At 35.4% G+C, this 26,191-nt stretch overlaps 2 protein-coding genes and 1 long non-coding RNA gene across 3 annotated transcripts; 1 reads left to right on the top strand and 2 right to left on the bottom strand.

The window, feature by feature from the left end:
- Positions 1–6,843: 6,843 nt before the first annotated feature.
- On the bottom strand, positions 6,844–9,483 carry LOC149415729 (uncharacterized). Its single transcript, XM_089641657.1, has 3 exons — positions 9,435–9,483; positions 8,763–8,967; positions 6,844–7,712 (listed from the first exon to the last, which is right to left on the bottom strand). Exons 2-3 carry the CDS (start codon positions 8,914–8,916, stop codon positions 6,844–6,846), a joined length of 1,023 nt encoding a protein of 340 aa, XP_089497783.1. The 5' UTR covers positions 8,917–8,967; positions 9,435–9,483.
- A 1,441-nt stretch (positions 9,484–10,924) lies between these two features.
- On the top strand, positions 10,925–16,071 carry LOC149415728 (uncharacterized). Its single transcript, XM_089642020.1, has 5 exons — positions 10,925–11,058; positions 12,437–12,571; positions 13,785–13,969; positions 15,040–15,192; positions 15,296–16,071. The coding sequence occupies exons 3-5, from the start codon at positions 13,816–13,818 to the stop codon at positions 15,976–15,978; spliced, it is 990 nt and encodes a 329-aa protein (XP_089498146.1). The 5' UTR covers positions 10,925–11,058; positions 12,437–12,571; positions 13,785–13,815; the 3' UTR covers positions 15,979–16,071.
- Positions 16,072–20,383: 4,312 nt separating this feature from the next.
- Positions 20,384–24,404, bottom strand: LOC149415727 (uncharacterized). The gene is made up of 3 exons (XR_016303565.1): positions 24,124–24,404; positions 23,416–23,568; positions 20,384–21,965 (listed from the first exon to the last, which is right to left on the bottom strand). It is a non-coding gene; the product is annotated as an uncharacterized LOC149415727 (long non-coding RNA).
- Between the last annotated feature and the right edge of the window lie 1,787 nt (positions 24,405–26,191).

The following is a 26,191-nucleotide window of genomic DNA, read 5'->3' as shown; positions in this document are numbered from 1 at the left end:
CAACCAGATTATAGTTGTTATTTTAGATTCGTCTTTGTGTTGTATATTTAATATGTAATTGCGGTTTCTTTTCGACACGTGTCGTGTTTTGGCTACCCTGTGTTAGCGTCTGACATCGCGGTCATCCGATGGTGTTCGCTTCTGTATGTGTGAGCGGCACCTTCCCCGATATTATGCGCCTGCCCCTTATGATGTGTGAAGCTTTGAAAGCCATCTAGCTGTTTTTTGTGTTGGCTTCAGGCTTGAAAAGCCCAACCAGGGCCCACCAACGGATCAACTCTGCGAGGAGATGCTCGTGCTCCCTCTCTCTCTACATCATCAGCTCGCCTAATGGGATCCGGCCCCTTAAAGATCCTGCAATGTGGACGTATGTTTAAAAATGGAACTAGTTTAGCTATTGTAGGAATCCTGGTTCCTCGGATAAGATATATCTGTATATCTACTTACTCCTCTACTGGTAGAGAGGCCTATCGTAAAATTAACTCTTTAATATATCTCTTTTTTGACGAACCCGCATGTTTGACTCTGTTAAGAATCATCCCTATCCCAAGTACATTAAGAAAACAGTACTCTAGCTCTGATGATGAGAGTCTAGTATCAGCTCGGAAGAGTGGCGAACCCAGAATTTAATTCAGCGTTTGGCGCCCTAATAATCAAAGCCACTCGCCCTGAGTGTATGTATACTGTATTTTTGTTAAATCCACTCCACACATGCTACTATTTTTTTATCACAATATTAACCACACAATTTCCACATATCAACATGATCAAACAGAAGTACTATGCTGAGAAAGTGGTTGATGGATGACGTTATTGATGCCGAGATCAACTTAATCAAATAGTTGAGTTAATCAATACATCGGGACACAAAATGTTCTCCGGGACACAAATTGCGTTGAAAGTCCTACAGAACGCATTGGCTGAAAAGCCATCATTAGTGTCCAAAGAGCAGCAGCTCAGAGAATGTGACGATGTTCTCGGCTAACTTTTGATTGAGAAAGAAGAGCTTAGAGGTAATTTAAACTCGGCCCTCATGGTCTTGCAGACCGAGAAGACTATGTCTGAAAACTACGCAAAGCAGCCGTTGGACAAAATTCAGGAGCTAAAATCCGATCTGGGTTCAGTAATGCATCGAGTAGCTGATGCAACAGAGGCCAGCCTCTCTTTTCCACACCTCTTTGCAACGAAGAACTTTGTGGGATTTACCTTGTGAATAAATGGCCAAATGGTTGGACATTCTCATTCAAGTTCTGTAAAGAAACAAAGAGATGTTCTCACTGCAGTGTAGAAGGACATGCGCGCGAAACCTGCCCTGTTGCTGCTGAAACACCTAGTTCTGCCACATTTTTTTTATTATTTTTATTTTTTTTTATTTATATATAATTTGTACATTTATTTATAACAATTACAGGTAGTAAAGCCTAAGACGTTATAATTGTACCATTTATGCAGTGTATATGCAATGCCAAAAATCTCGCAAATGCGCTATAGGACACAAAAAATAAATCTAATTTTTTATCTACCGCTTTCAAAAAGCACGTAGCTCTCCCCACAGGTGAGTTCATTAATAAATTAGTGCGGCTTGCTCTACTATATAGAAGATTGTGATGACGTCCTCGAGAGTGAGACTCTGGTACAAAAAAAATTAATTGGGCCAGTATCTCATTATTAGATAAGTGACCGTTTATTAGTTGGAAAAAATATTTAAGCAAAGCAATACCTCTACGTGTCTCTAGGGAGTGGTAATTGGTCATGCCTAATATATAAATCGATGGGTAAAGCCAAGGGTAACGTCCATAGAGCCGCGAGAATAAAAACCTTAAAAATTTTTTATGGACTCTTTCAATGCGTAAAGTGTATGTTAATTCATGTGGAGCCCAGATGATCGAGTTTGATTCAAGTACACTTAGGACTAGTGTGTTATATAATAACGTCAGTGTTTTTGTGTTACGAAACGGATATGAGTTTCTAATTACGAAGCCGAGAAGCTTGTATCCTCTGCTTATTAAATCATCGATGTGTTGGTGAAAAGTTAGTTTGCTGTCGTAAATAACTCCTAGATCTTTGATTTGGTTTAGGTGTTGGAGAATAATTTCATTGATTGTATATTCAAATACATGCGGTTTCTTTGATCTTGTATACGAGACAATATTGTACTTGGGTGTACTGAAGTTCAAGCCATTTATTTTGGCCCAGTTTGAGACGCAGTCAATGTCACGTTGAAGGAGAATACAGTCAAGATGGTTTTTTATTGAGCGATATAGTTTCAAGTCATCTGCAAATAGTAAATACAGCGAATGTGTGATGACTGAACCAATATCGTTGATAAAAATCAGAAACAGAAGTGGTCCAAGGATAGACCCCTGAGGAACTCCAGAAAAAACTATGAATTCCAAAGAACTGGAACCCTTATAATAAACAAACTGTCTACGATTTCGAAAATATGAAGCAAAAAAACAGAGTAGTCTTTTGGAAAAACCAAATGAAGCTAGCTTATTTAGAAGAATGTCGATGTCAACCTTGTCGAATGCTTTTTCCAGGTCGAAATAAGCAACATCCACCTGTCCCCGATTGTCGAGAGTTTGTGACAAGAAATCTGAGATGCATAAGAGGTTTGATGTTACTGACATCTGGGGTCTAAAACCATATTGACGGTCATCAAGAATTGGATTAACGTGATTAAGTATATATTTATGTAGAATTTTCTCGAATATTTTCATGATGGAACATAGAACGGCAACGTTTTGAAAAGCCAGCAGCTTCCCGTACCCACCCCACCGGAGACAAGGATTGTCCGGCCTACAAGGCTGTTTTGAGGGACCTCTCCACTATCGACTACAGAGTGCAATCACACGGTAAAATATGGCGAAGTACTTGCTGTCGATTCATTCAATATATTTTATCAAAAAGGGGTATTCGTACAAAGACCAAAGATTTAAGTTTTGCATAATTTAAAATTTTTATTTATTTAGATAGAAGATTTATACAGGGTTTTTACAGACGATCTCATATTTTACAGATGAGAACAATCCAGTTGAAAAACTAAATACACAAATAGGTACAACAATTAAAAAATTCGACATAGGATACATTAATTTTCACATACCTAAATGAAGATTAAAATATAAAACCAATAAAATCATAACGGATTTATATACAAAGTTTATTCGTAACACCAATGCAGTGGACACTGCAATCACAGAAGGATTTAATCAATTAGGTTATAACTAAAGATCGGGACAAAAATCCATATTAGTATATCCACAGTACCTATGTATGAATCATATAAGCTACGCGGATGACATGATCCTCCAAGCTCCGTCGATCAAGGGATTAAGATTACTCCTAAACACTTGTAAAGAATATGGAAAACAGCATAATATGATGTACAACCCGAAGAAGACGGAACTGATTGCGTTCCACCACGGAAAAAGTCAAGATACAAGTAAGATGCTCCCCATATACCTTAACGAGGCAAAAATAAATACATGTTCGAACGTGAAATACTTGGGGCACATTATTAATGAAGACCTATCGGATGATGGCGATATCGAACGACAAAAGAGAATCCTAAGCATAGTGTCTAATATGATTGCCCTAGCATTTTGCAAATGCAGCAATACCGTTAAAAAAATACTGTTCAACGCATTCTGTACTGGTCTGTATACCTACGTGTGAGACATGGTGTCACTACCGAACTTGCTCGATGGAACGACTCCGGATTCAATATAATGATGCCTGTAGAATCATATTTGGATACCGAAGATATAGCAGCGCGTCGACAATGTTCACGGAACTAGGACTGAATGGATTTGCCGACCTGATGAGACACCGGGTCACTGGAGCCAGGATGCGGCTAATGGCCTCCGCCAACACGTTGCTGACCGCAGCCTACCAGCACCAAGCGCCACTCCTAAGTGAGCGCTGGGCCCAAGCTCACTCAAGACCGCACCCTGTATAGTTGTCCTTATTTGTTAATTTATTATATCTATTATACAAAAAAAAAGTATTTCTATATGGGATGTGTGGGATTGCACTAACCTCCCCATATTCTGGAATAAATTATTATTATAATGCTTTCGAAACGAAGAACTCCAAAAGGGGCGACTGTAGAGGAGTGTGGAATAAGCTACTCAAGGCAAATGTCTTCAGCGTGGTCTATGAGCAAAATCGGGGCCGGTGCTCATGTATTATTGCGCTAGGTTGCTTGATGATTATTAATAATGACAACGATGTCTTTCCCACTGTGTCGAAACAGACGTAGGAGTTAGACCAAGGGTAGCCAACCCGCGGCCCGTTGGGTGTCTATTTGTGGTCCCCGGAGCATATGCACGCATTTTTTTCTTTTAGTGTAGGTACATAAAACCACAACAAAAAAACATTCCAAAGTTCGTGTCATATCTCGTATATATTGACAGCAAGCTTTCTTCTCGGGAACATATAAATGTGATTGTTAATAAATCTCTCAAACAACTTGGCTTCATCACTATAATCACTTCTGACTTCAAAAATATAAAAACCCTTAGAACTCTTTATTGCTTCCTTTTGGCGTTCGAGTTTTCGTGGTAAAAAGTAATGGCGTCGTAAGCCGCGTGCCTGTACATTTTGATTCTCATAGTTATCACGGCCATCACTGTGTTGTTCATGATGCAATTCTAATATTCGCCTTCCTCTACCTCGTGGGAGTTGTTACATAAAATTCTGGGCCGAATCACCTATAATCCGGATGGCCGGAACCTGGGCTAATTCGGCTGGGAATTCATCACGGAAGCCATCTTGCAGCCTACAATTTCTCAAGGGCGCTGTGGTCCGCTTGGAGGCGGCCAACATCACATCGGGACGTACGGAGACGTTCCACCTTCATCACAAGCTTCCCACGGACCTAGTCGTTGGACCTCGTCATCCCCAGCATCTTCCACATGTATTGCCAGGTCTACGATTAGTATAGCTAGCTAGATCAACACAATGATCGATCTTGGGTGAGTCGTTTAAAATCCAATTATGTAATATTCAAAAATATAACTTATTTTCTTGGGATCAATTTTAAACTATTTTAATATAAACCTGTTCCCTAACTCCTTTACATAGTGCCCAAATGATATTAACAACAGTGCCCACCTCCTGAGTATGGAGTCATGTATCTTGCTGCCCTGAGCTGGTGACTCATCAGAGAGACAAAGCCCGATTGATAAATCAGGTTTTTTAGGCACTATTTTTTAAGAAAGTCTCTCAGATGAGTCGTCACCATATAAACCTCCGTAACAATATTTACGAAATTGTACATGCAAATAGTGCAGGAAACGAATATTTAAAACAATTGCACAAAATAAATAGAAAGACAAAATATCACTGAACTTGATCCACACAGCATGCCGGCACAAAACATAAAAAATCCAAAATATATTTTTTTCCTTTGTCGACAAAATTATTATGTGTTAGTAAAATCAAATACCTTTATTAAAATATTCCACTACTTGATGAAAAAAAATTACCAACAATTTAATTGAGAACTAGAACTCATATCATTCAATATACATTCTCGTAGACTCAGAAATAAAAAAAACTGCTCTTCCTCAATCAACACTCGACTAATTATGCTTATAATTCACCATTGTCCAGAATATGTAGAATGGTCAACTCACATGTTTTTGCCGCTCACTATGTAATTGGGGATATTTTGTATCACTTAAGTTTTAACAATGTCTTGACTTGATTTGAAACTTCTATTTTATTATGTTTTCCCTGTTTGTTTCTGATTTATATACCATCCTATACTCTTGCATTGTACATTGTCCCAAATCTCGTGTCGCTTTGTAATATATTGGACGTCGCAGTCCACAATGGAGTGCTGGTACCTACCCCGATGTATGTAAGTGAGGCATCGAACTGGCAAAGAAAGGATGAAAGTAGACTGAATGCTGTGGAAATGAGATCCCTGAGGCGAACAGGGGGGAAAAACCATTTATGATCGTGTGAGAAATGTGGAGATCCGCAAAGAGTGCAGTGAGTTAGTTTAAGAAAAGGACGCTTAGATGGTTTGGGCAAATAGAGCGAGTAAAGGAGAATATACGACGCAAATGCAAATTGTAGCAGAAGTCGGGGACGCCCGAGGAAGACATGGCATTATCAAGTGAATCAGATACTTGAGTCGGGTCATGTCAAGAATCAAAATAATAGACAAGTATGTATGAATGAGGCATGATGTGTGTGCCAAGACCGATTTGTTTGGCGGTCCACCCTCTCTGCCTACCCCTGCGTGGAAACGGCGTTATAGTTAGTTATCTGAATCTATTAGGTTTTTCGCAATAATTGATATTATTTTGAAACAAATTTCGAATCATTTTGGGCACGTTATATTCCAGTGTTCATAGTCATATTTTGTACAAGCATGCCTTCTTTTTTTGTGATATAATATTTTAGAAAATAAATAAGAAATGTCGATTATTCCTATTAATAAGAATTTTTATATGTCAAATGTAGAAAGACAATATTAAATAAAATAGGTACAACAATGCAGAAGTTAAGTTTTACGATATTATATAATTAGGCGTACAGCGATAACAGATGTCATGTTGTATAGAAATTAATATTAACATCTATATTAATGCTTTATAGTAGTTTGCAATAATGAGACGACCTATTTTATTTCATGTTTAAAATGAATTAATGCTTTGGGACAAACAAACTTCAAAAGGATTTGGGCAAAAAATGACATAATAAGACTCCTGAACTAGAATGAATCTACATTTGTGTTATTATGGCATAGTTGTGAAGATGTAAAGTATCATACATAACATATAAAAGGTTTTCCCGTCTTATAAAATATACCTTTAGAGAGCACGACTAGTTGCAGTCTGAATATGAAAAAGATTTTTCTCGTTTGTGATTCCGCATGTGTCTCGTCAAATTTCCCTTTTGATAGCACGCATAGTTACAGTCGGAACAAGAAAAACGTTTTTCTCCACTATGAGTTAGCATATGAACCGTCAAATTTCCCTGTCGAGAACATGCATAGTTGCATTTAGCACATGAAAAAGGTTTTTCTTCATTGTGAGTCCGCATGTGTGACTTCAAATCTCCCTTTCGAAAACAGGAATAGTTGCAGTCGGAACACGAAAAAGGTTTTTCTCCACTGTGAGACAGCGTGTGTATCGTCAGTTGTCCCTTTCGAGAACACAAATAGCTGCATTTTGAACATGAAAAAGGTTTTTCGCCAGTATGAGTCCACATGTGTGACTTCAACACTGCCTTGCGAGTACATGAGTAGTTGCAGTCGGAACATGAAAAAGGTTTTTCACCACTGTGAGTCAGCATGTGTATAGTCAGTTGTGCCTTTTGAGAACATGAATAGCTGCAGTTAGAACATGAAAAAGGTTTTTCTCTAGTGTGAGTCCACATGTGTGTCTTCAAATCACCCTTTCGAGAACATGCATGGTTGCAGTCGCTACATGAAAAAGGTTTTTCTCCAGTATGGGTGAGCAAGTGCCTTTCGAAATTTGACTTGTGAGAGCGAGAGTAATTACAATGGGGACAAGAGAATCGTTTTTCCAAAGGAAGCGTCTTCAGTTCTGTAGATTCGCCAAAGTGTTCTAAGCTTTCCTGTTTAACATCCGGCAGGTCTACGTCTATTTCCTTATAAGGAATGCTCCCATTATTTTCTTCACGGGGTCCAGGTTCTGTCTTGATGCCAACAATTTCCACATCAAAGGTTCCTAGAAAAAAAAATAACACTAGATATAAGTTTTAGATGTTGTAAGTTAGTAGTTATTATGAATCCTAGTCTTAAGCCAGCTGTATTTATTATTTTATAATTATATTTATAAAACGCCCTTGAGGTGATTTTTCAAGAAAGCGACGCTATATAAATTAGCCAAATATTATTAATACGTAAGTTTACTATTCACACGTTCAGATGAACAGCGTATTACATTTTTACGGCCAAACGTATTGCCTTGGTTAATCTAATCTAATATATATAATAAAAAGAATCCCGTGTTTTCCTATCAGCCTAAATTTCTTCACAACTAGCCACTGCCAACGGTGGTTATGGTAGATAGCCCTTGGTGTCACATCGAAAGTAAGAAAATTTGGCGGGGTTGGTTGAGCGTTGGTGGGAGTGGGTGAAGAAAATGTGCTTTCTAGCACATTGCTTTTTATGAGAAGGCCGCGAATACTTCAGATAATTTCAGAATAGGCCCGTCAACTGTGTCGGTGAGTTTGGAAGGTTCCAGTAAGCTCATGAAGGTTCTCAAATGCTATAGAAGGTTCTGGAAGGAGAAAATTCAAGGTTCTATAAGGTTCCAAACTTAGTGGCAGAGTGTGTCGGTGAGTCTGGAATGTTCCAGAAAGTTCATGAAGGCTCTCGAATGCTCTAGAAGGTGGAAGGAAAAGTTCAAAAAAGTTCTATAAGCTTCCAAAATGAGTGGCGGAGTTTGTCGGGGAGTCTAGAAGGTTTCGGAAAGTTTTGAAAGGAGCCATAGCAACGCGTGGCGCGGTGCAGCTACTATGAGATAATTATTAAGCGTACTTCCTACTTCTTTAGCTTTTGCGCGCGGCAAACCAAGGTTCTGGCTGATCGGGAACTTATTGTGAACAATATGAATATGAAAAGAATGCTGTGGTTTGTCAGATTGCTTTAATGATACATAAGATGGTAACTTGAGGACGTTGTGAACAAGTAATTATGCCCTGTCTGCAAAGCATTTCAAGACAGTCATGAATTATGAGAATTCAACATTTTTGACAAATGCAATGCAACTTACTGGCTATCCGGGTATTATCCGCATTCTGCACACATTCCTTCTTTATATCTGGTAGGTTAAAATCAATATCCGTGTACGGCATTTTACCTCCTCCTTCCTCCTGGGCTCCTGGTTCAGTCTTGATGGAAACAGTCTCTACACTTAGTGGATCCATTGCACTGCTGTGATGGCTTTTGATAATTGGATCAAACGCATATAAATATACCTGAAACAGACCTTTGTTTAATAACTTTGAATAATTTGTTTCGATTAGAATATTCTGCGAAATAAGGAAGTCGTGCGCACAACGCATAGGGATATAATTATAAATGTATCACCTTGACGTTATGACATTTGAAAACAGCCGAGAAAATCGTCGTTTATCTTTAGATTACAGTAATTTGACAGTGTATTGGATCCGTATACTTTTATAATTTATGATGATTGGAATCATCGCCTCCAAAACACTAATCCAAAAATAGGTAGACGTCAAATTGACAGTTCAAACGTGTCTCAAACAAAACACCAAATGGATTCCCTGACGTAAATTAATCTAAGTTGTGTTAGATACAGCACAGTTGTGCACATGAGCAACCCGTAGTCTAAATTAAAGAAACGGGGTCGAGTTTTATTTGGCATAATAGCCAACGTCGAAAAGGATTATAGTGTTATTAATGTAAATACATAACTTACCAATAATTATCACAAGAATTTTAGATCGGAAACAAAATTAATCGATTAGCAGTAAAGTGCAATGAAGAGAGCGTGATTCAACAATGACGTAAGGAGCATTGCCATGTCAAAAAATATAAACTCCCTAGCGAAGTCCTCCAAAATCTTTAGAAATGACGAAAATTTGCAAAAAACTCCCTTGATCCCCTAAAACTCTCGTTTTACTGTTGAAAATGATAATATATTACGTTATATATTTGATTCGTTAACCGGTAATGTTCCGACGAATTCAATACAGATTCGCTATTGGTTCACCGCACTTACCTCGGTGATAATGAATTGTTTGAATGAAACACAATGGAATAATATTATTCTAGCCTCTCGTTTCGTAACTAATGATGGGCAGGATCGAAATATTTTAAATGCTAACTTAGCGGTATAGTATGTACATAATTAATTAGTGTGATCTATTTACTAATGATTTCTCAAATTTTCATCTTCTTATAATTCTTTAACTTCTCCATCCTTTTCTTGCAACTCAAACTAGCTATACATCATTTTTAATGATTGGATTATTTATATAGCGCCGTTTTCGTGAGAAAATCACCTCAAGGGCGCTTGAAATATTATAGTAATGTATAGTTTCTATGTCCGCAAACTGTAAAATTCACCCGCCATAACACAGGGTCATCCCTAGCATGGAGGGTGAAATATCACAAAAAACCACATGTACTCTCTAAATCATGTATCAATAAAAAAAAAAAAAAAAAAATATATATATATATATATCGGGCCGATTGCATCTTTCACATAAAATACAAACATAACCTTAAAATAAATTTAACATTAAGATTCTTTATGGAGCGCCCTCGAGGAAATTTTTCACAAAAACGGCGCTATAAAAAGAATAAATTTATTTTTATAAATAATCTTCACGTCAGAATCATCGTCAGAATGCCATTTTTTATACACTGAGATAATGTCTTAATTAAACATTTAACAGTAAGCAAAGAATAATTGCGTAATCCCAGATCCCAGTGAATATAAAATCAGTTATCATTCTGTTATCTATCACGTACGTAACACAATATGATACGGGAAAAATATCTCGTTTTTCAAGCAATCCGAGATATTTTTGACGTTTCTCGGAGTTGGGAATCGATTTACGTTTTCAAGTGAATTCAGATCAATGACGTGAGGGCTGTGGTTTTGAATAATTTTCAAAACAATTGTCTCGGACTGTGTGATGATTTTTGACAGAATCGATTCCTTATTCGATGACGTTCCAAAACAATTTCCTCGGACAGTGTGATGATTGTTCGCTGGATTATTTTCTGTTTCATTCGATATTAATTCCTATTCTATCTATTTTATCACGCCTTCATTTTTTTTGTACCAGTCACCGTAACCGATACAAGAATATTGATCACCCTTGAGCGACGCGTCATGACGCGGGGTTTTGTCTATGGTTAGTTATTTCCCATCGAGATTTTCATTCAGTACGGATATGATACGGATGCTAGCTATTGTAGAGTAGCCAAGTCATGTTTCGTCACCTGACAATCTGTATATCCAAACATAATATCCCTTACACTGTTTAACCCACGCAGTTAAATATATCATCCCATACTTGTGATATTTTTTGGTAAGTTCTAATGCTGATATTTTCTACATGAGTATTTTGGCCTACGGCATGCTCAAAAGCACAACTGCGCTGTCTAATGCTACGTATTCATACGCGAGCCGAATTGCTGAATTGAACCTCAACTTATGGGAACCTAACTTATTCGTACATGAATTCATTATTTGAAGTTTTGATTGATGAACGTTTTAACTGTCAAATCGATGTTGAAGCACCCATTGATAGATCTGTATTTCGAAGGCATTGATTAAAATCATCAAAATTATAAAAATATGGTAAATTTGGATATGTCAAAATTGGTCAAAAGCGGAATGGCAGATCGAATAAACGATTGTCACTTTATGTTAATAGAGATATGTGTAGCGTCACATTACTGTAACCTAACGATTGATGACGATTCTGTCAAAATTATATGCTTATTTTCAAATAATTGTTTTGACAGAACACATCAACTTAAATTAAATATTCAAAGCTAATCCAAACTAGAGTTCCGTTGTTTTATTATTTATTATATATATTTAACTTTAAAGTAAACATTAAAAATTCAAATGTAACTGTTTAATACCTAACTTCCATTAGTACATTTTAATTTTGCTTGCCGATCTTAAGAGCAAACAGTTTTTGTTTCTCAAATATGGTTTATTTATGGTTTCTTTTTGGTGGGCTAAAGGCCATGCAACCCGTTTTTTTAATATTAATTTTTAGTATATTTTTAATTAACCAGTTGTTTAAAATGTTACGATTTAGTTGTGATTTTTCTAATAAGTTTTATAAATTAAATATTTCAGTATTATCTGCTCACAGTAAAATTTCTTCATTTAGGTTTAATTGTCATATGTATTTGAAAAAGGAGTGGCCCTAATATGGATCCTTGAGGAACTCCATAGTTTATGTCATTGTGTTGAGTGTTTTTGCTATATAAGTTGACATATTGCATTCTGTTGTTTGGATACGATTTGATTAGTTGGAGAGCAGGACCAGTTACACCTATTTTTTTTAGTATTATCTCATGATACACAGTATCGAACGCTTTTTGTAGATCTACGAGAATTGCTGTAGCATAATTTACATTGTCTACATTGGTTCTTATTTTATTAATCAGGTCTTTCGTTGCCGAAAGAGTTATTTTTTAAATAGAAACATGTTTAGCCTTCCATAAATGACTTGTATAAAAAATTTTGATAAAATTTGTAAAATGGGAATAGTCGATAATTTAAGGTATCCGTTTTATATCCAGATTTGTAAATTGGTATTTTCTTCGCAATTCTAAATGTCCCTCTCTAATTCAATGATTAATTAATGGTGTTTTAAGAGGTCTTTGGTTATCCAATCCGGACGACGATTTTTTGTGTACTTTTTAATTCTAATTATTTTATTCCAGGATGTGGTGAGGTTATTGCAATCCCACACGTCTCATATAGATATACATATTTATTGTGCAATAGATATGTGAAAATGCTAAAATAGATCAAGAAAAATAAATTAGCAATTGACAACTATGTTGGACGACATTAAGGTATTGTGTATTTAATTTTGAATTACTCTTAAATAATCTTGCACTTATAGTTGCTAAGGAAATTGGTTAATTTGAATGATCCAAACTGCGTGGGATTGAGCGTTGTTTTTAATTCAGTTTTTTTTTAGGGAGTTCTCCATCGCTGTTTCAATTGCCATAATATTTCTCCGTAGTTTTCTTGTAACGGTTTTATAACCTTCCATATTAAAATTCGTTGTCTTTGGTTTAGGTGTACTTTAGTTTATTTATGAGTTAGTTTACATAGTTGTTAGAATTTGAGATGGAATCGTCATTTACGTTGATATCAAAGGGATCCTGAAAGATATCATTATGTAGTTTATCTAAATTAATTAATGATATTTATGTTTTTTTTATTGCTTCCGATTTTGTTGTCCGGGTTAAATCTTCCCCATAGGAAAAACTAAACCCTTCCACTCACTTTTCCACAAATGATCAGCTAGTCAATCAACACTATGCAATTGCATTATATAAGTAAAATAAATACAAAACAATACAAGAACAACACGTCAACTCACCAGAGATCAATAATAATAATTTCAAAAATAATTCAAAAATCTGTTAATGAAAAAATAAGAAAATACACAGATTTAGGAAACGAAATAAAAATAATAGAAATTTGAAGCCTTTAGGGAGCCGTGTCTATATTAGGCGCTAGTATTTTTCTCCAGTGTGCTTCAATGCTGGGGATGGACTGAGGCGGGCTTCCATCGTGAGAATATTTCCAGAGCTGCTTATCCTTCCCCTCATTCCTGCCACCCTGGATCTAATAAGGGCTGCATATTTGTATGCGTACGAAGACGTTATGGATAAAGTATTAATATATGTGTGAAAAACACCAAGGAGTATTATATTATGATCAGATATTGCATTATCGCAGTTCGTTAGTGAGTACGATAGTATGATATCGGAGAGTACATGATCTATAATTGTGTTAGTATTTTCTGTGATGCGTGTCGCGTGTTGGTTGTTTATTTTGTTCAAAATGCTATAATTATTTCATCGATTTTTTTCTGTGTATGCCAAGGAAATTTATATTGAAATCTTAAAAGATTATAGACATTTTGTGTGCTTCTAGTTTATCTAAGAAGTCTTGAAAGTTAGCACTAGGTTTTTTATACACTACGCTAATTTGTTACTCCTTTAAGCCAGGTCTCACTCATCAGAATAATGTTAAAACAGCGTTCTGATTTAGGTTTGAACCAGTTTTCTACCACAGCAGAGTTATGGATCTGCTAAATTCAAAGTGTGTTTCCATCAAAACGGAACCTGTGCTCCAGGAAGAAGGCACAGGTGAAATGCCGTATGCGGATGTACATTTCGACCTCTCGGATGTAAAGAACAAATCTTTGCAGCATGCGGATAGTACCCTGACTACCAGTAAGTTGCACAGCATATGTAGATGTACTGAATCCATGACTGTATACAATAATATATTAATTTTTCAAAAGAAGCAAACTCATTGTGACTTGAAATTTTAAATAAATGAAACGAAAATACTTAGTTTCATGTCGCTTTAAATATATATTTTTCTGTGTACTGGTTTCGGTACCTCCGTACCATCATCAGGACTGTTATAAAATTTATGCTATTAAGTATTAAAGTACACATATTATCAAAAAAGAACGATACAATATACCAGACTGGGACAGTTCGTCAGTTGTTGGAGAGAGGTGAACTTGGGATAAGTGAAGTAATGGGGAACATACTTAGAATTGGGCTGACAAATAAATTTAATTGGTTATAAATGATTTCAACCTTCGAATTTACCGACTTAAATTTCCAAATCTTCTAAATTGTTTAGTCTTAAATCAATTCCATTTTTGTTTAGGACTTTAATTCCTGTATGACGGTTAAAATTATGATTTTTATTAATTAAATGCTCCGAGAACTCTGAAAAACCTGAACTAGTTATGCATCTTTTTGAGAAGTGTTCTTTTTTTCTAGTTTCTGCATTACCCGACGTTTGTCAAATACGCGATGTTGAATTTTATGAATTAGTTGATATGATTGTTATTAAGCCACTCCTAAACCTCTTCTTGTTACATCATAAATAATCTGTAATCAATAGTTCGCATTGTCGTCAGGTCGATCTACCCTATTTAAGAGCCTTTTTATTTTGAAGCCCTTCACAAGAGTCAAATACTATAGTATTAATGCAATAAAATATACTATTGGCTATAAACAAAAAAAACTTCGTACTGAAGGTATTCAAGAACAAATTGTTTTCCTTGTTTGATACATCGGTCCCAAAGCGTATATCTGGGCTACTTTTTTTATTTCTTTCAATAACCTCTTTTAGTCAAATTCTCCCTACAGAATGGTTTATCAATGGTATCCTTAATCTTAAATATCTTCATTATTTTTAAAGTATTTTTACGGTGGTTTTTCTCGTAATACACTGTTGGTGCCTGCGTATCAATGTAAATATTATTGTTTCATTTTTCCAGATAGCATTAGAGTGGAGACTGTTACCATCAACATAGAACCAGGAACCCGAGAAGAAGTTGGAGGGGGGATGCCTTGCGTTGAAATAAACAAAGATCCGCTGGATATTAAAAAGAAATGTTTAGAGCTCTCTAAAAGAATTACACAGACAGCAGGTAAAATCGATTTTGTTTATAAAAATTATCAGTTTGTGCTCTCCATATATTTTTTTTATAAACTAATTGTGCTTATGATTTTTAAGATTTATTCCTTTTTCAGACTTATTGACAGGTCTGAAGACGCATCCTGGAGAAAAGCGAATCTCTTGTCCCCATTGTAACTACTCCTGCTCTCTTAAGTCGAAGTCAAAGGGAGATTTAAAGAAACACTTGCTGACTCACACTGGAGAAAAACCTTTTTCATGTTCCTACTGCAGTTACTCATGTTCTCAAAAGGGGCATTTAACGAGACACTTGCTGATTCATAGTGGAGAAAAACCTTTTGCATGTCTGGACTGCAACTACTCATGTTCTCAAATGGGAGATTTGAGAAGACATATTCTGACTCACAGTGGCTGTAAACCTTTCGCATGTTCCTACTGTAACTTTTTATTTTCTCGCAAGGATCATCTTAAAGCACACCTGTTGACTCACAGCGGAGAAAAGGCTTTTTCATGTTCTGAGTGCAACTATTGCTGTTCTCGAAAAAGAAATTTGATGAAACATATGCTGACTCACAGCGGAGAAAAACCTTTTTCATGTTCCTACTGCAGTTATTTATGTTCTCAAAAGGGAGATTTGACGAGACACATGCTGACTCACAGTGGCGAAAAACCTTTTTCCTGCTCCGACTGTAACTATTCATGTTCACTTATGTCATCTTTAAAGCGTCACAAGCTGACTCACAGTAAAGAAAAACCCCTTTCATGTTCTCGTAAGGGAGATTTCAAGAAACATGTTTAACTCATTGTGTTCTCTCAAAGTTGACATTAAAACGGACATGCTACTGACAATGGTGAGAAACGTTCTTCGTGTTACAACTAAAGCTATTTATATATGTGGACTCATTAACAGGATGGACTTGATCGAAACTAGCGAATTCTTTGTCTTAGGTCTGACTTTACACAAGGTAGTCTCCAATTCTCAAAATAAATATAAATTAGTTGTTAATACAGCGGAAGATTTTGTATTCCTAGAACTTATCCTGGATCGCATTGAAAAACATTTTATTGCTTCCTCTTATAAATAGTAACATAAATATAGTAATTTGGATAGTGAATACAGGTGGTGGTCAAATAAAGTAGAATTGTAATTAAGTTAAATGGCACTTTGATAAATTTTGGTAAGCATAGAAACTGTTTTTTTAAATATTGATAAATTTTTTTAAGAATAAATTATCGAAACCTTACATAAAGTACTCGTACTAATACGCGATCTTGGTGTGTTTCTCGATAGTTAGTTACAATATAAATATCGTATTAATCAAAGCAGCTAAAATGCTTGGTTTCATGTTAAGAAATATAAAAGAATTAACAAACAACTGTACTTTGCATTCACATTCTTAAATATAGAGTTTGCATCGACTGCGTGGTCTCCATTTAAGCATAACATATTATTACGTAGCGGTTAGTATCGAATTAACAATAATAATAGTCTAATGTGCCACACGCTAGTTCTTGCGATCGCCGCAAGTGGCAGCACCTTCTGGTCATTAAATTCTCGCCATCAGCGTTCCGCGGGCAAAAACGGAACTTAGCTGCCACGCCGTTAGCACTCTCCCTGGCTCCGGCTTCGCCTCGGAATACTGACCTCAGCGCGTCAACACGTTGCTCCGGCTAAATCCAAATACAAAAAAATTTCCACACTAACGTCTGGAGAATCACACTAAAATCATTACTTTTTAACAGGGCGATACAGTATAAACTCCTGGCCGAACTTCTCAGCGAAACCAACTGGTACCCTCAAGTTGACTTACAGCGGGAAAAAACCCCTTTCATGTTCTTATTGCAGTTATTTATGAACATTATATATTGTGTCGAACACAAAAAATTGTGGAAAAACTTGTTTACAAGTCGTTAATCGTCGTAAAACACTGGCAAATATTTAAAAGATGCCTAAACATGGTAAATCATTGTTAAAAATCAAAACATTTAAAAAATCTGTAAACTAAAAAAAAGGATGTTTAAAAAACCCTTCAAAAACATCGTAAAACACCAAAAAAATATGCTTAAAAGTTCTGTCATACGCTTTGTTACTTTCATATGGTTTTGTTAACTATTTAATATCCTAGTATTTGAAAACATCCAAGAAATAGTGTTTTGTTCTAGTTAAATGTTTGATTGTCCAAAACTACCGCGCGGTAGTTTTGGACAGTCAAACATTTAAATACTTTGGCAAGAGCAGAAACTCAACTTCACATGATGTGAAACTGGCTCACATGTGCCATCTAATGCTGCGTATACACGTGAGAAAAAAGCGCGTGCCGATTCAAAAAATATTCGAATAGAACGAAGCAACCGCAAGCGGCATTTCGCAATAAAAATCATTTCCCCAATGTTTTAGCTTAAACTTGCTAAAATATTCCGGTAAAAAGATGATTTATTTGTTGTTAAGGCCACACCAATCATTTTAAAAAGTATGCCACTGTTATCGAGGGTTAAAAAAATAACCAGGAACATTTCTGCATACTTATCTCATGTGTTTACTTATGCCTCTGTTATCGCTCAGTTATTTTAGTGCAACAGGAGTAAATGTAGCTGGTTTAAATTGTAGTACCAATGAGTGATATGGAAGAATGTTTTATTAGTAATTATTTTAGAGGGAATTATTCCGTGCAGCTGAATATGCGCCGATTGATTTCCACGCATTGAGATGTCACCAGCGCCTCTGGCGAAGCGAGTTGTACGGGTTGCTTTTCTATCATCCTTTTTGTGAAATAAATATATACAAATTTTATTTAACGTTAGTAAATCATTGAATATGAGAACTTAAAAATCTATTAGACAACCTAAATGAAATGCTTCTTGCATTAAAGTACGTGAAACCATATTAAACGAAACACTACTGTATATGTGTTTTTAAACCCAAGTTGTGATCGCAATATGCGAATCAAGAGTGGACTGTAAATATTAATTGTGGACTTTGGATTTGACACAACTATGGTTGGAGATGGTGGACATGGAGTAAGGAAGGAATCAGACTTACCCCTTTGATGTTCTTCAAAGATGTTGATGGTTGGTTTCACTCACAGGAGATATGATTTATTTCACACACAAGCTTCCATAACAACCAGGTTCGATAAGAAACACACTGAGGGAATCGAATATGTTCACTGCACAGCCTTCTACCTCGAGTTGATATTAATAAAAAGCACTGATCACAAAGAGATGTTAATCAAACAGGCTTCATCAATAAACTGGTTTGACATTTATTTTTTTGTAAAATGTCACACAAAAACGTGGGTACAGTCAGATAATGATAAGTAGGTAAAATAGGATGGGAAAAATTTCAACGAAAATGTTAATGGAAGATTAATAGTTGCGTCAACGCAAGTAAAGCCTTTGACAGGGTCTGTCATAAAACATTATGGGATAAATTGAAAGCTAGGAATATACCTACTATATATATCCCGATGGCACTCTCTGCAGGAAAATGTTGTACGGTGGGAAAGAACATACTCCCAGCTGGTATACTGGCGGTCAGGAGTAAGGCAAGGAGGTTGACTGTCCCCCATCCTGTTTAATGTATAAATGGACGAGTTGTCAACTTGCCTGGCCATCTGAGAGGGCTGTCGTATTAACAATGTATGCATAAATCATATAAGCTCCGCGGACGATATGATCCTCCTAGCTCCGTTGATCAAGGGATTAAGATTACTGCTAAATATTTGTGAAGAATATGGAAAACAGCACAACAGCAACAAGAACGAATTGATTGCGTTCCACCACGGAAAAAAATACAGATACAAGTAAGATGCTCCCCGTACGAGGCAAGAATAAATAGATGTTCGAACGTAAAATACTTGGGGCACATGATTAATCAAGACATATCGGACGATGGCAATATCGAACTTCAAAGGTGTAGCCTAAGCGTAGTGTTTAATATTTTTGTCAGCAGATTTTGCAAAAGCTACAATACTGATAAAAAAATAACTATTCAACGCATTCTGTACTGGCTTGTATACGTGGGATAGATGGTGTCACTGCTGAACTTGCTAGATGGAACGACTCCGAATTCAATATAATGACGCCTGTAGAATCATATTTGGATACCGAAGATACAGCAGCGCATCGAAAATGTTCACGGAATTAGGACTATATGGATTTGCCGGCCATATGAGACACTGGGTCACTGGAGCCAGGATGCGGCTAATGGCCTCCGCCAATACGTTGGTGACCGCAGCCTACCAGCACCAAGCGCCACTCCCGAGTGAGCGCTGGGCCCAAGCTCACTCAAAACCACGCCCTGTATAGTTGTCCTTAATTGTTAATTTATTCGTATTCATTTATTTTAGAATTTTTCAAATACCTATTGTACAAACAATTTGTAAATCTATATGGGACGTGTGGGATTGCACTAACCTCCCCATGTCCTGGAATAAAACTTATTGTTTATATTATTAAAGAAGATATTAGGTTTGAATTAACAATTACAAGACTCGCAGATCGAACTCTGTCTATAATGTTTTGACAGGGAATAAAATAATTACACTAACATGAAATACTCACACATTTATTATTTAACCTTTTGGAAGAACATTTTTTAATTGAATTCATTAAATACCAAACATCATGCGAATTCCTTCCAAAATTGAATTCTAACATAAAAATCTAGTCTTATTTTGTCACAAATATTTCTTATAAATTCTATCCCTGACGTTTGGCAGTGAGGCATAGCAAGAAGGAAGAAGAAAAGAGGCTGAATGCTATACAAAAGAGATCCCAGAGGCGAAAGCGAATAAAACCATATAAAATCCTGTGAGAAATCTAGACTCACAATTATAAACCTCAATAACGCGACAGTTACTAACTATACAAAGCAGAAATATGATAACAAACTTAAATAGTCCGTAGCTATTTTAGGACTGCGCTATACTGAACACACACACACTATATAAAGATTTCCTCTCCACAAATCCAAGGTAACAAAGTAAACACAATTATGAAACAAGACATACACAGATACACATGACTACAAGACAAATACAACATAAGGAAAAAGACAGTACCATAATATTTATGGCTTCAAAGTTTTTAAATTTAAAGATTTAAATTTATATATTTATAGATATTTTAATCTCAAAGATAATTTAAATCTTAAAGTCAAATTTCATACAAGGACAATCATATTATTCGCTACTGCAGACAGATACGAGTATAACAACAAACTTCACGCCAATGTTTTTTACATTTGTCTATTTTTTTTCTTCCTACTCTTATATTTATTAAATTTATTTCAAAAACCTCGGACTGTCACACAAAACACTCTATCTGTTGGCACACTATTGTAACATTTTAACACCGTCTTAAACATATTTTACTGTTATTCTGACCCTTTACATAACCCCACTCAACAAATTTGATTAATTTGATCTCGGCATCAACAACTTTATTCACCATCCACTTCCACATCATCTTGCCCATGTTAATTATAATATTTATTAACGCCTTAAAAATAATTGGTTACTCAGTGTAAAAATAAAACAAATCATTATGCCCCGAAGTTAAGATAAATTCGTGGGAATAGAAACCTTCCGCCATTTTACATCACGTCTAAGACCGCTAGTTTTAATATTCGTCTTTTCTCGTATGAAAGGCTTATTAAAACGAACAGTAACGAAACAATATCAATCATATTCGTATATACTGGTGAATCAACATAATATGTCTCGTCAAGTAACATTTTCGAGAACATAAATAGTTACAGTCGGAACATAAAAAAGGTTTTCCTCCACTATGAGTCAGCATAAGATACTTCCAATTTCTCTTTCGAGCACATGAATAGTTACGGAACATGAAAAAGGTTATTCTCAAATGTGCGTCAGTACGTGAAATTTCAAATTTCCATAAAGAGTTCGTGAATAGTTACAGACGGGCCGTAATTAGGATTTCTCTCTACTGTGAGTCAACATATTATGTCTCGTCAAATTTCCATTTTGGAAAATGGATAGGTGCAGTAGGAGCATGAAAAAGTTTTTTTTACCACTGTGAGTGAGCATGTGTTTCTTCAAATCTCCTTTTCGAACACATGAATAGTTACAGACGGGATAAAGAAAAGGTTTTTCTCCACTGTAAGTCAGCATGTGTCTTGGCAAATTTAATTTTTTGGAGTACGAATAATTGCAGTCAGAAAATAAAAAGGTTTTTCTCCAGTGTGAGTCAGCATGTGTGCCGCCAAATTTCTCTTCCGATAAAATTAAGAGTTGCATACGGATCATGAAAAAGGTTTTTTGCCACTGTGAGTTAGCATGTGTCTAGTCAAATTTCCCTTTTGAGAAAATGAATATGTGCAATAGGAACATGAAAAAGGTTTTTTACCACTGTGAGTGAGCATGTGTTTCTTCAAATCTCCTTTTCGAGCACATGAATAGTTACAGACGGAACATGAAAATGGTTTTTCTCCACTGTGAGTTAGCATGTGAGTTGTCAAATTTCCCTTTCGATAGCAAGAATAGTTGCAGTCGGAACATGAAAAAGATTTTTTTCCAGTATGAGTGCGCAAGTGCCTTTCCAAATTTGACTTATAAATGCAGGAGTAGTTACAATGGGTACAAGAGAATGGTTTTTTCACAGGTTGCGTCTTCAGATCTGCAGATCTGTCAAAGTTTTCTAAACATTTCTTTTTAACATCCGGCAGGTCTATGTCGATTTCTATATAAGGAATAGCTGCTTCATCTTCTTCTCTGGGTCCAGGTTCCGCTTTGATGGTGATTCTTTCCACATTATTAGTACCTGGAAGAAGACAACACCACTAAATACATTGATTATTGATATACCGATACATCTGCAAATTATGCGTAATTTATAATGCCTGCAATGGCCATCGTTCAGCAGCGTTCGTCCAGATCGCTTTGGCCAGACCCCCGATCTAGTGGGCAAGCTTACGTTCCTCGTCTCCAAACTGTGTGCGTCACAACTCCTCGCTTTCTCACTCTCCCCGTATATCCTGTCGCGCGTGTGCATTCTAAACCCTATTCCTCTTTGGTTATTTGTTAGTATTATTATGTTTGTTTAGTATCGTTACCGAATTAAGTAATCCCAAGGGTAGGTACAGATAATTTATTTAAGGTTGACAGAAGATTTTTGAAAAAAAAAAAAAATAACGCGAGTTTATCTTACTAATAAAAATAATATAACAAATGTAGAAAGAAACGAAGAAATAAAAATAGATACAATTATACTATAAGGCGTATGGCCATTACATACGTTACGATATATGTAAGCTATATTCATATTTGCAAAAATGTTGTAAAGTACATCGTAATGATGGTACGAACTATTTTAACAATTCTTTATTTTTTATGTTTGAATTGAATTAAAGTTAATTTATTAAAAATAGTTATATTAACATATTTACTGTACAATCAATGTGAGTATCTATATGGGACGTGTGGGATTGCACTAACCTCCCCACGCCATGGAATTAAAACTATGATTATTATTATTAAAGTTTCGGGACAAACAATCTGTAGAAGAATGTGGGTAACAAATGAATACTAATTACTCCCCTGCGTCACGTCAGATTTAAGACCGACAATCGCTAGATTCGAGGAAATCTATTAAGTGAATCTGCCTATGACAATGGTAATACACGTAACGTGTAAAACGTTTTTCTCCACTGTAGTCAGCATGTATTATTTCAAATACTCCTTTCGAGAACTTGTCAAGTTGCAGTCAGAACAAAAAAAGGTTTTTCTCCACCATGAGTCAGCATGTGACTCGTCAAACCGTTCCTTCGAGAACATGAAAAGTTGCAGTTGGTACATTGAAAAGATTTTTCACCAGTATGGGTGAGCAAGTGCAGTTTTAATTTCGACTTAAAAATGCAGGAGTAGTTACAATGGGCGCACGAGAATCGTTTTTTTTTCACAGAACGCGTCTTTGGATCTGTCAACAAATCTGAAAAGATTACGGAAATAGGTCTCGACATTAATTCTACCTGGAAAACAAAACAACAATAAGTAGATAGTAGATAGTAAATAAAATATATGATTTTAAATTTTCACAGCAAAAAGTATTATAATCTTGATTAATTTTTGGGTTATTATGCAGTGTTTCGCTCCTTACTTCATCAGTTAAGGATTCTGATAGTCATTCCATCACCATGGCAGGCAATGTTTATACATGCAATACAACTTACTGACTAACTGGGTACTCTCCGCATTCTGCAAATAGGTTTTACCTGCTGTCTGGGTAATGATTTCAAAGTGTTCTAAGCATTCCTTTTTAACAACTGGCTGGTCTATGTTAATCTCCATATAAGGAACTTCCCTTCCATCTTCTTCTAGGGTTACAGGTTCGGTCTTGATGGTAACAGTCTCTATCTTAATGCTATCTGGAAGAACAATACAAAATACATGAATTGATTAGTTGATACGCCGAGACGAACAGCGTATTTAATTTCTCGGGATTGCAAAATCCAGAAGCATTTGCAAGAAAGCAAGTTGCCGACTAAAATTCGTCTATACCTTGAAACAATCCACCACTAAAAGCACAGAACGTTCATATTCTATATGTCAAAAGAATCAACATGACGGCGGCTGTTGAAAAACTAATAACCAAAACTTATTTTGGACCGGATCTTATTCCGCCATTCTTACTAAAATACTGTTTTGAGCCATTAATAACACCTCTTGTGAATATTTATAATCGTTCACTTTTCTCCGGAGTACACATTTGAATAAAACTGGTGATAAATCTTCGAGATTAAATAATATATAATAAATATTCTTACATAATAATATAATAAATATTTGTATGCTGCGTGTAAATAGTGTAAATGTAAATAGGTAGGTATGTGTGAGCATGTCGATATAGCCTAGCAGTTTTATTTTTGATTATATTTTGCGTTTGTATAACAATTATGCACCAATAAAAGACAACGAAATACCTGAATTGTTTTCGGAAATGGATTCCGGACATTCTTTTTTTAAAACAGGATATTCTATATTGATTTCCGTAAGTATTACAGCAACGCTCTCTTCCGCGCTTGTGCCTGGTTCTAACTTGATGGCAGTGGAATCCATACTTTTATTTCTGATCAGGTAGTTCTGTTAAAATTTAACTTTATAACGAGGTTGAAGGATGTCTTGAGAGGAGTGGTTGTGTTGGATGTTTTCGTTCAAGGTGTACAAATTGACAAAATACTAGTAAAGCCAAATAACATAACCAACAAAAGTCACAACTAGAATACAGAGGAAGTTTATCCATAGATGCTAAGGAAAAGAAAATAATTATCAGGACTATGATGAAATCTTAGTGCTGCCATTTTAAGTCTTCAACTTTGTCAATATAAAAAGTACCTAATTATGTTTATTTGTCCTGAAGATTTATCAGGAACAAATAAATACATAGCAAAACCAGCATACCAATTCCTCAGAATTTCAAACATGTGCTAATATTATAAACATAGTTGACACAAATAATATAAGAAAGTAAAAATGTACTAGAGTTTGAATTTTTTTTTAATTCTGTAAACCCAGATTATACTAGAGTTAGTATTTTTTTCTACTATGCAATTAGTTTGTACTTAAATGTCTAGAAATTGTTTTTTAGTTAATTTCGAAGAAATACATAAAATATTCCAGGGCATATCTGGATAGTTAGTCCAATTTACTAATAATACTTAAAAATAATTATTTGCTATCGGTTTCGACTTATCCTCGTCATTCGCTAACAAGTACCAAATGAACAGAGTGGTGGGGTTGATTTTAGGTAGAAAGATGGGAGGAGTCAACATAACGGAGGAACATTGTAAACAAACTTACTTGTGACTTACAGGATGCTATTATTATGTTCAACATCACTGCTGTCACTGCCTTCAGTCTTCACCTAATAAAATTAATGATTCTGTACTTACATACTAAAGTTAGTTCGAAGGTTGCTAGTGAATGACACGGATTTAGCGAAACCGGTAGCAAATAAATATAAATATTTCCTTATTTATGTACCTAACGTATATTATAAATTTGTAACTTTGCATTATATTCTTTTTTTCTCGTTTAGTGAAATATAATTCTAATATTTTCATTAAAAAAAAAAACAGATTAATGGTGTTGTGCCGTTGTTGTATTGACTTTAGGGATTATTTAATTACTGAGAATGTGTAATGGTTTTGTGACGTTGTTGTATTGAATTTGGGGATTATTTAATGGCTAAGTATGTGTAATTGTGTATGTTTTGGTGTTGTGCCGTTGTTGTATTAACTTTAGAGATTATTTAATAGCTGTGAAAGTGCAATGGTGTTGTGACGTTGTTGTATTGACTTTGGGGATTATTTAATGGCTGAGAATGTGTAATGGTGTTGTGACGTTGTTGTATTGACTTTGGGGATTATTTAATGGCTGAGTATGCGTAATAGTGTATGTTTAATGGTGTTGTGCCGTTGTTATATTGACTTTAGGGATTATTTAATGGCTGAGAATGTGTAATGGTTTTGTGACGTTGTTGTATTGACTTTGGGGATTATTTAATGGCTGAGTATGTGTAATAGTGTATGTTTAATGGTGTTGTGCCGTTGTTGTATTAACTTTAGGGATTATTTAATGGCTGAGAATGTGTAATGGTGTTGTGACGTTGTTGTATTAACTTTAGGGATTATTTAATGGCTGAGAATGTGTAATGGTGTTGTGACGTTGTTTTTTTTTTTTAATTTATTTATTTCATCAAAAAAATTACAGAATATATATAATATATCATTAGTAAGTTGTATAATATGTCAGTTAGAAACAATGAAATTGTTGAAATAATAATGTTACAATAATACGGCAGTTTCTAATATAAGAAAAAATATTTATCAATGTAAGAGTGTTATATAGAAATGGCGTAATATACTATATTTTAGGTTGTGCATAACCTGCCTCACTAGGCGAACCTGTATTGAGGCAGAATTTTTAGTTAATTATTTCTCCATTTTGTCTATGGTTTGCTAATATGTAAATGTATGGGTTCCCATACAG

This window comes from Hesperophylax consimilis, chromosome 17, assembly GCF_061612785.1.
Source record: "Hesperophylax consimilis isolate HC1 chromosome 17, BYU_Hcon_1.0, whole genome shotgun sequence".
Lineage (NCBI taxonomy): Eukaryota > Metazoa > Arthropoda > Insecta > Trichoptera > Limnephilidae > Hesperophylax > Hesperophylax consimilis.
This window is presented reverse-complemented; position numbering and strand designations above follow the sequence as displayed.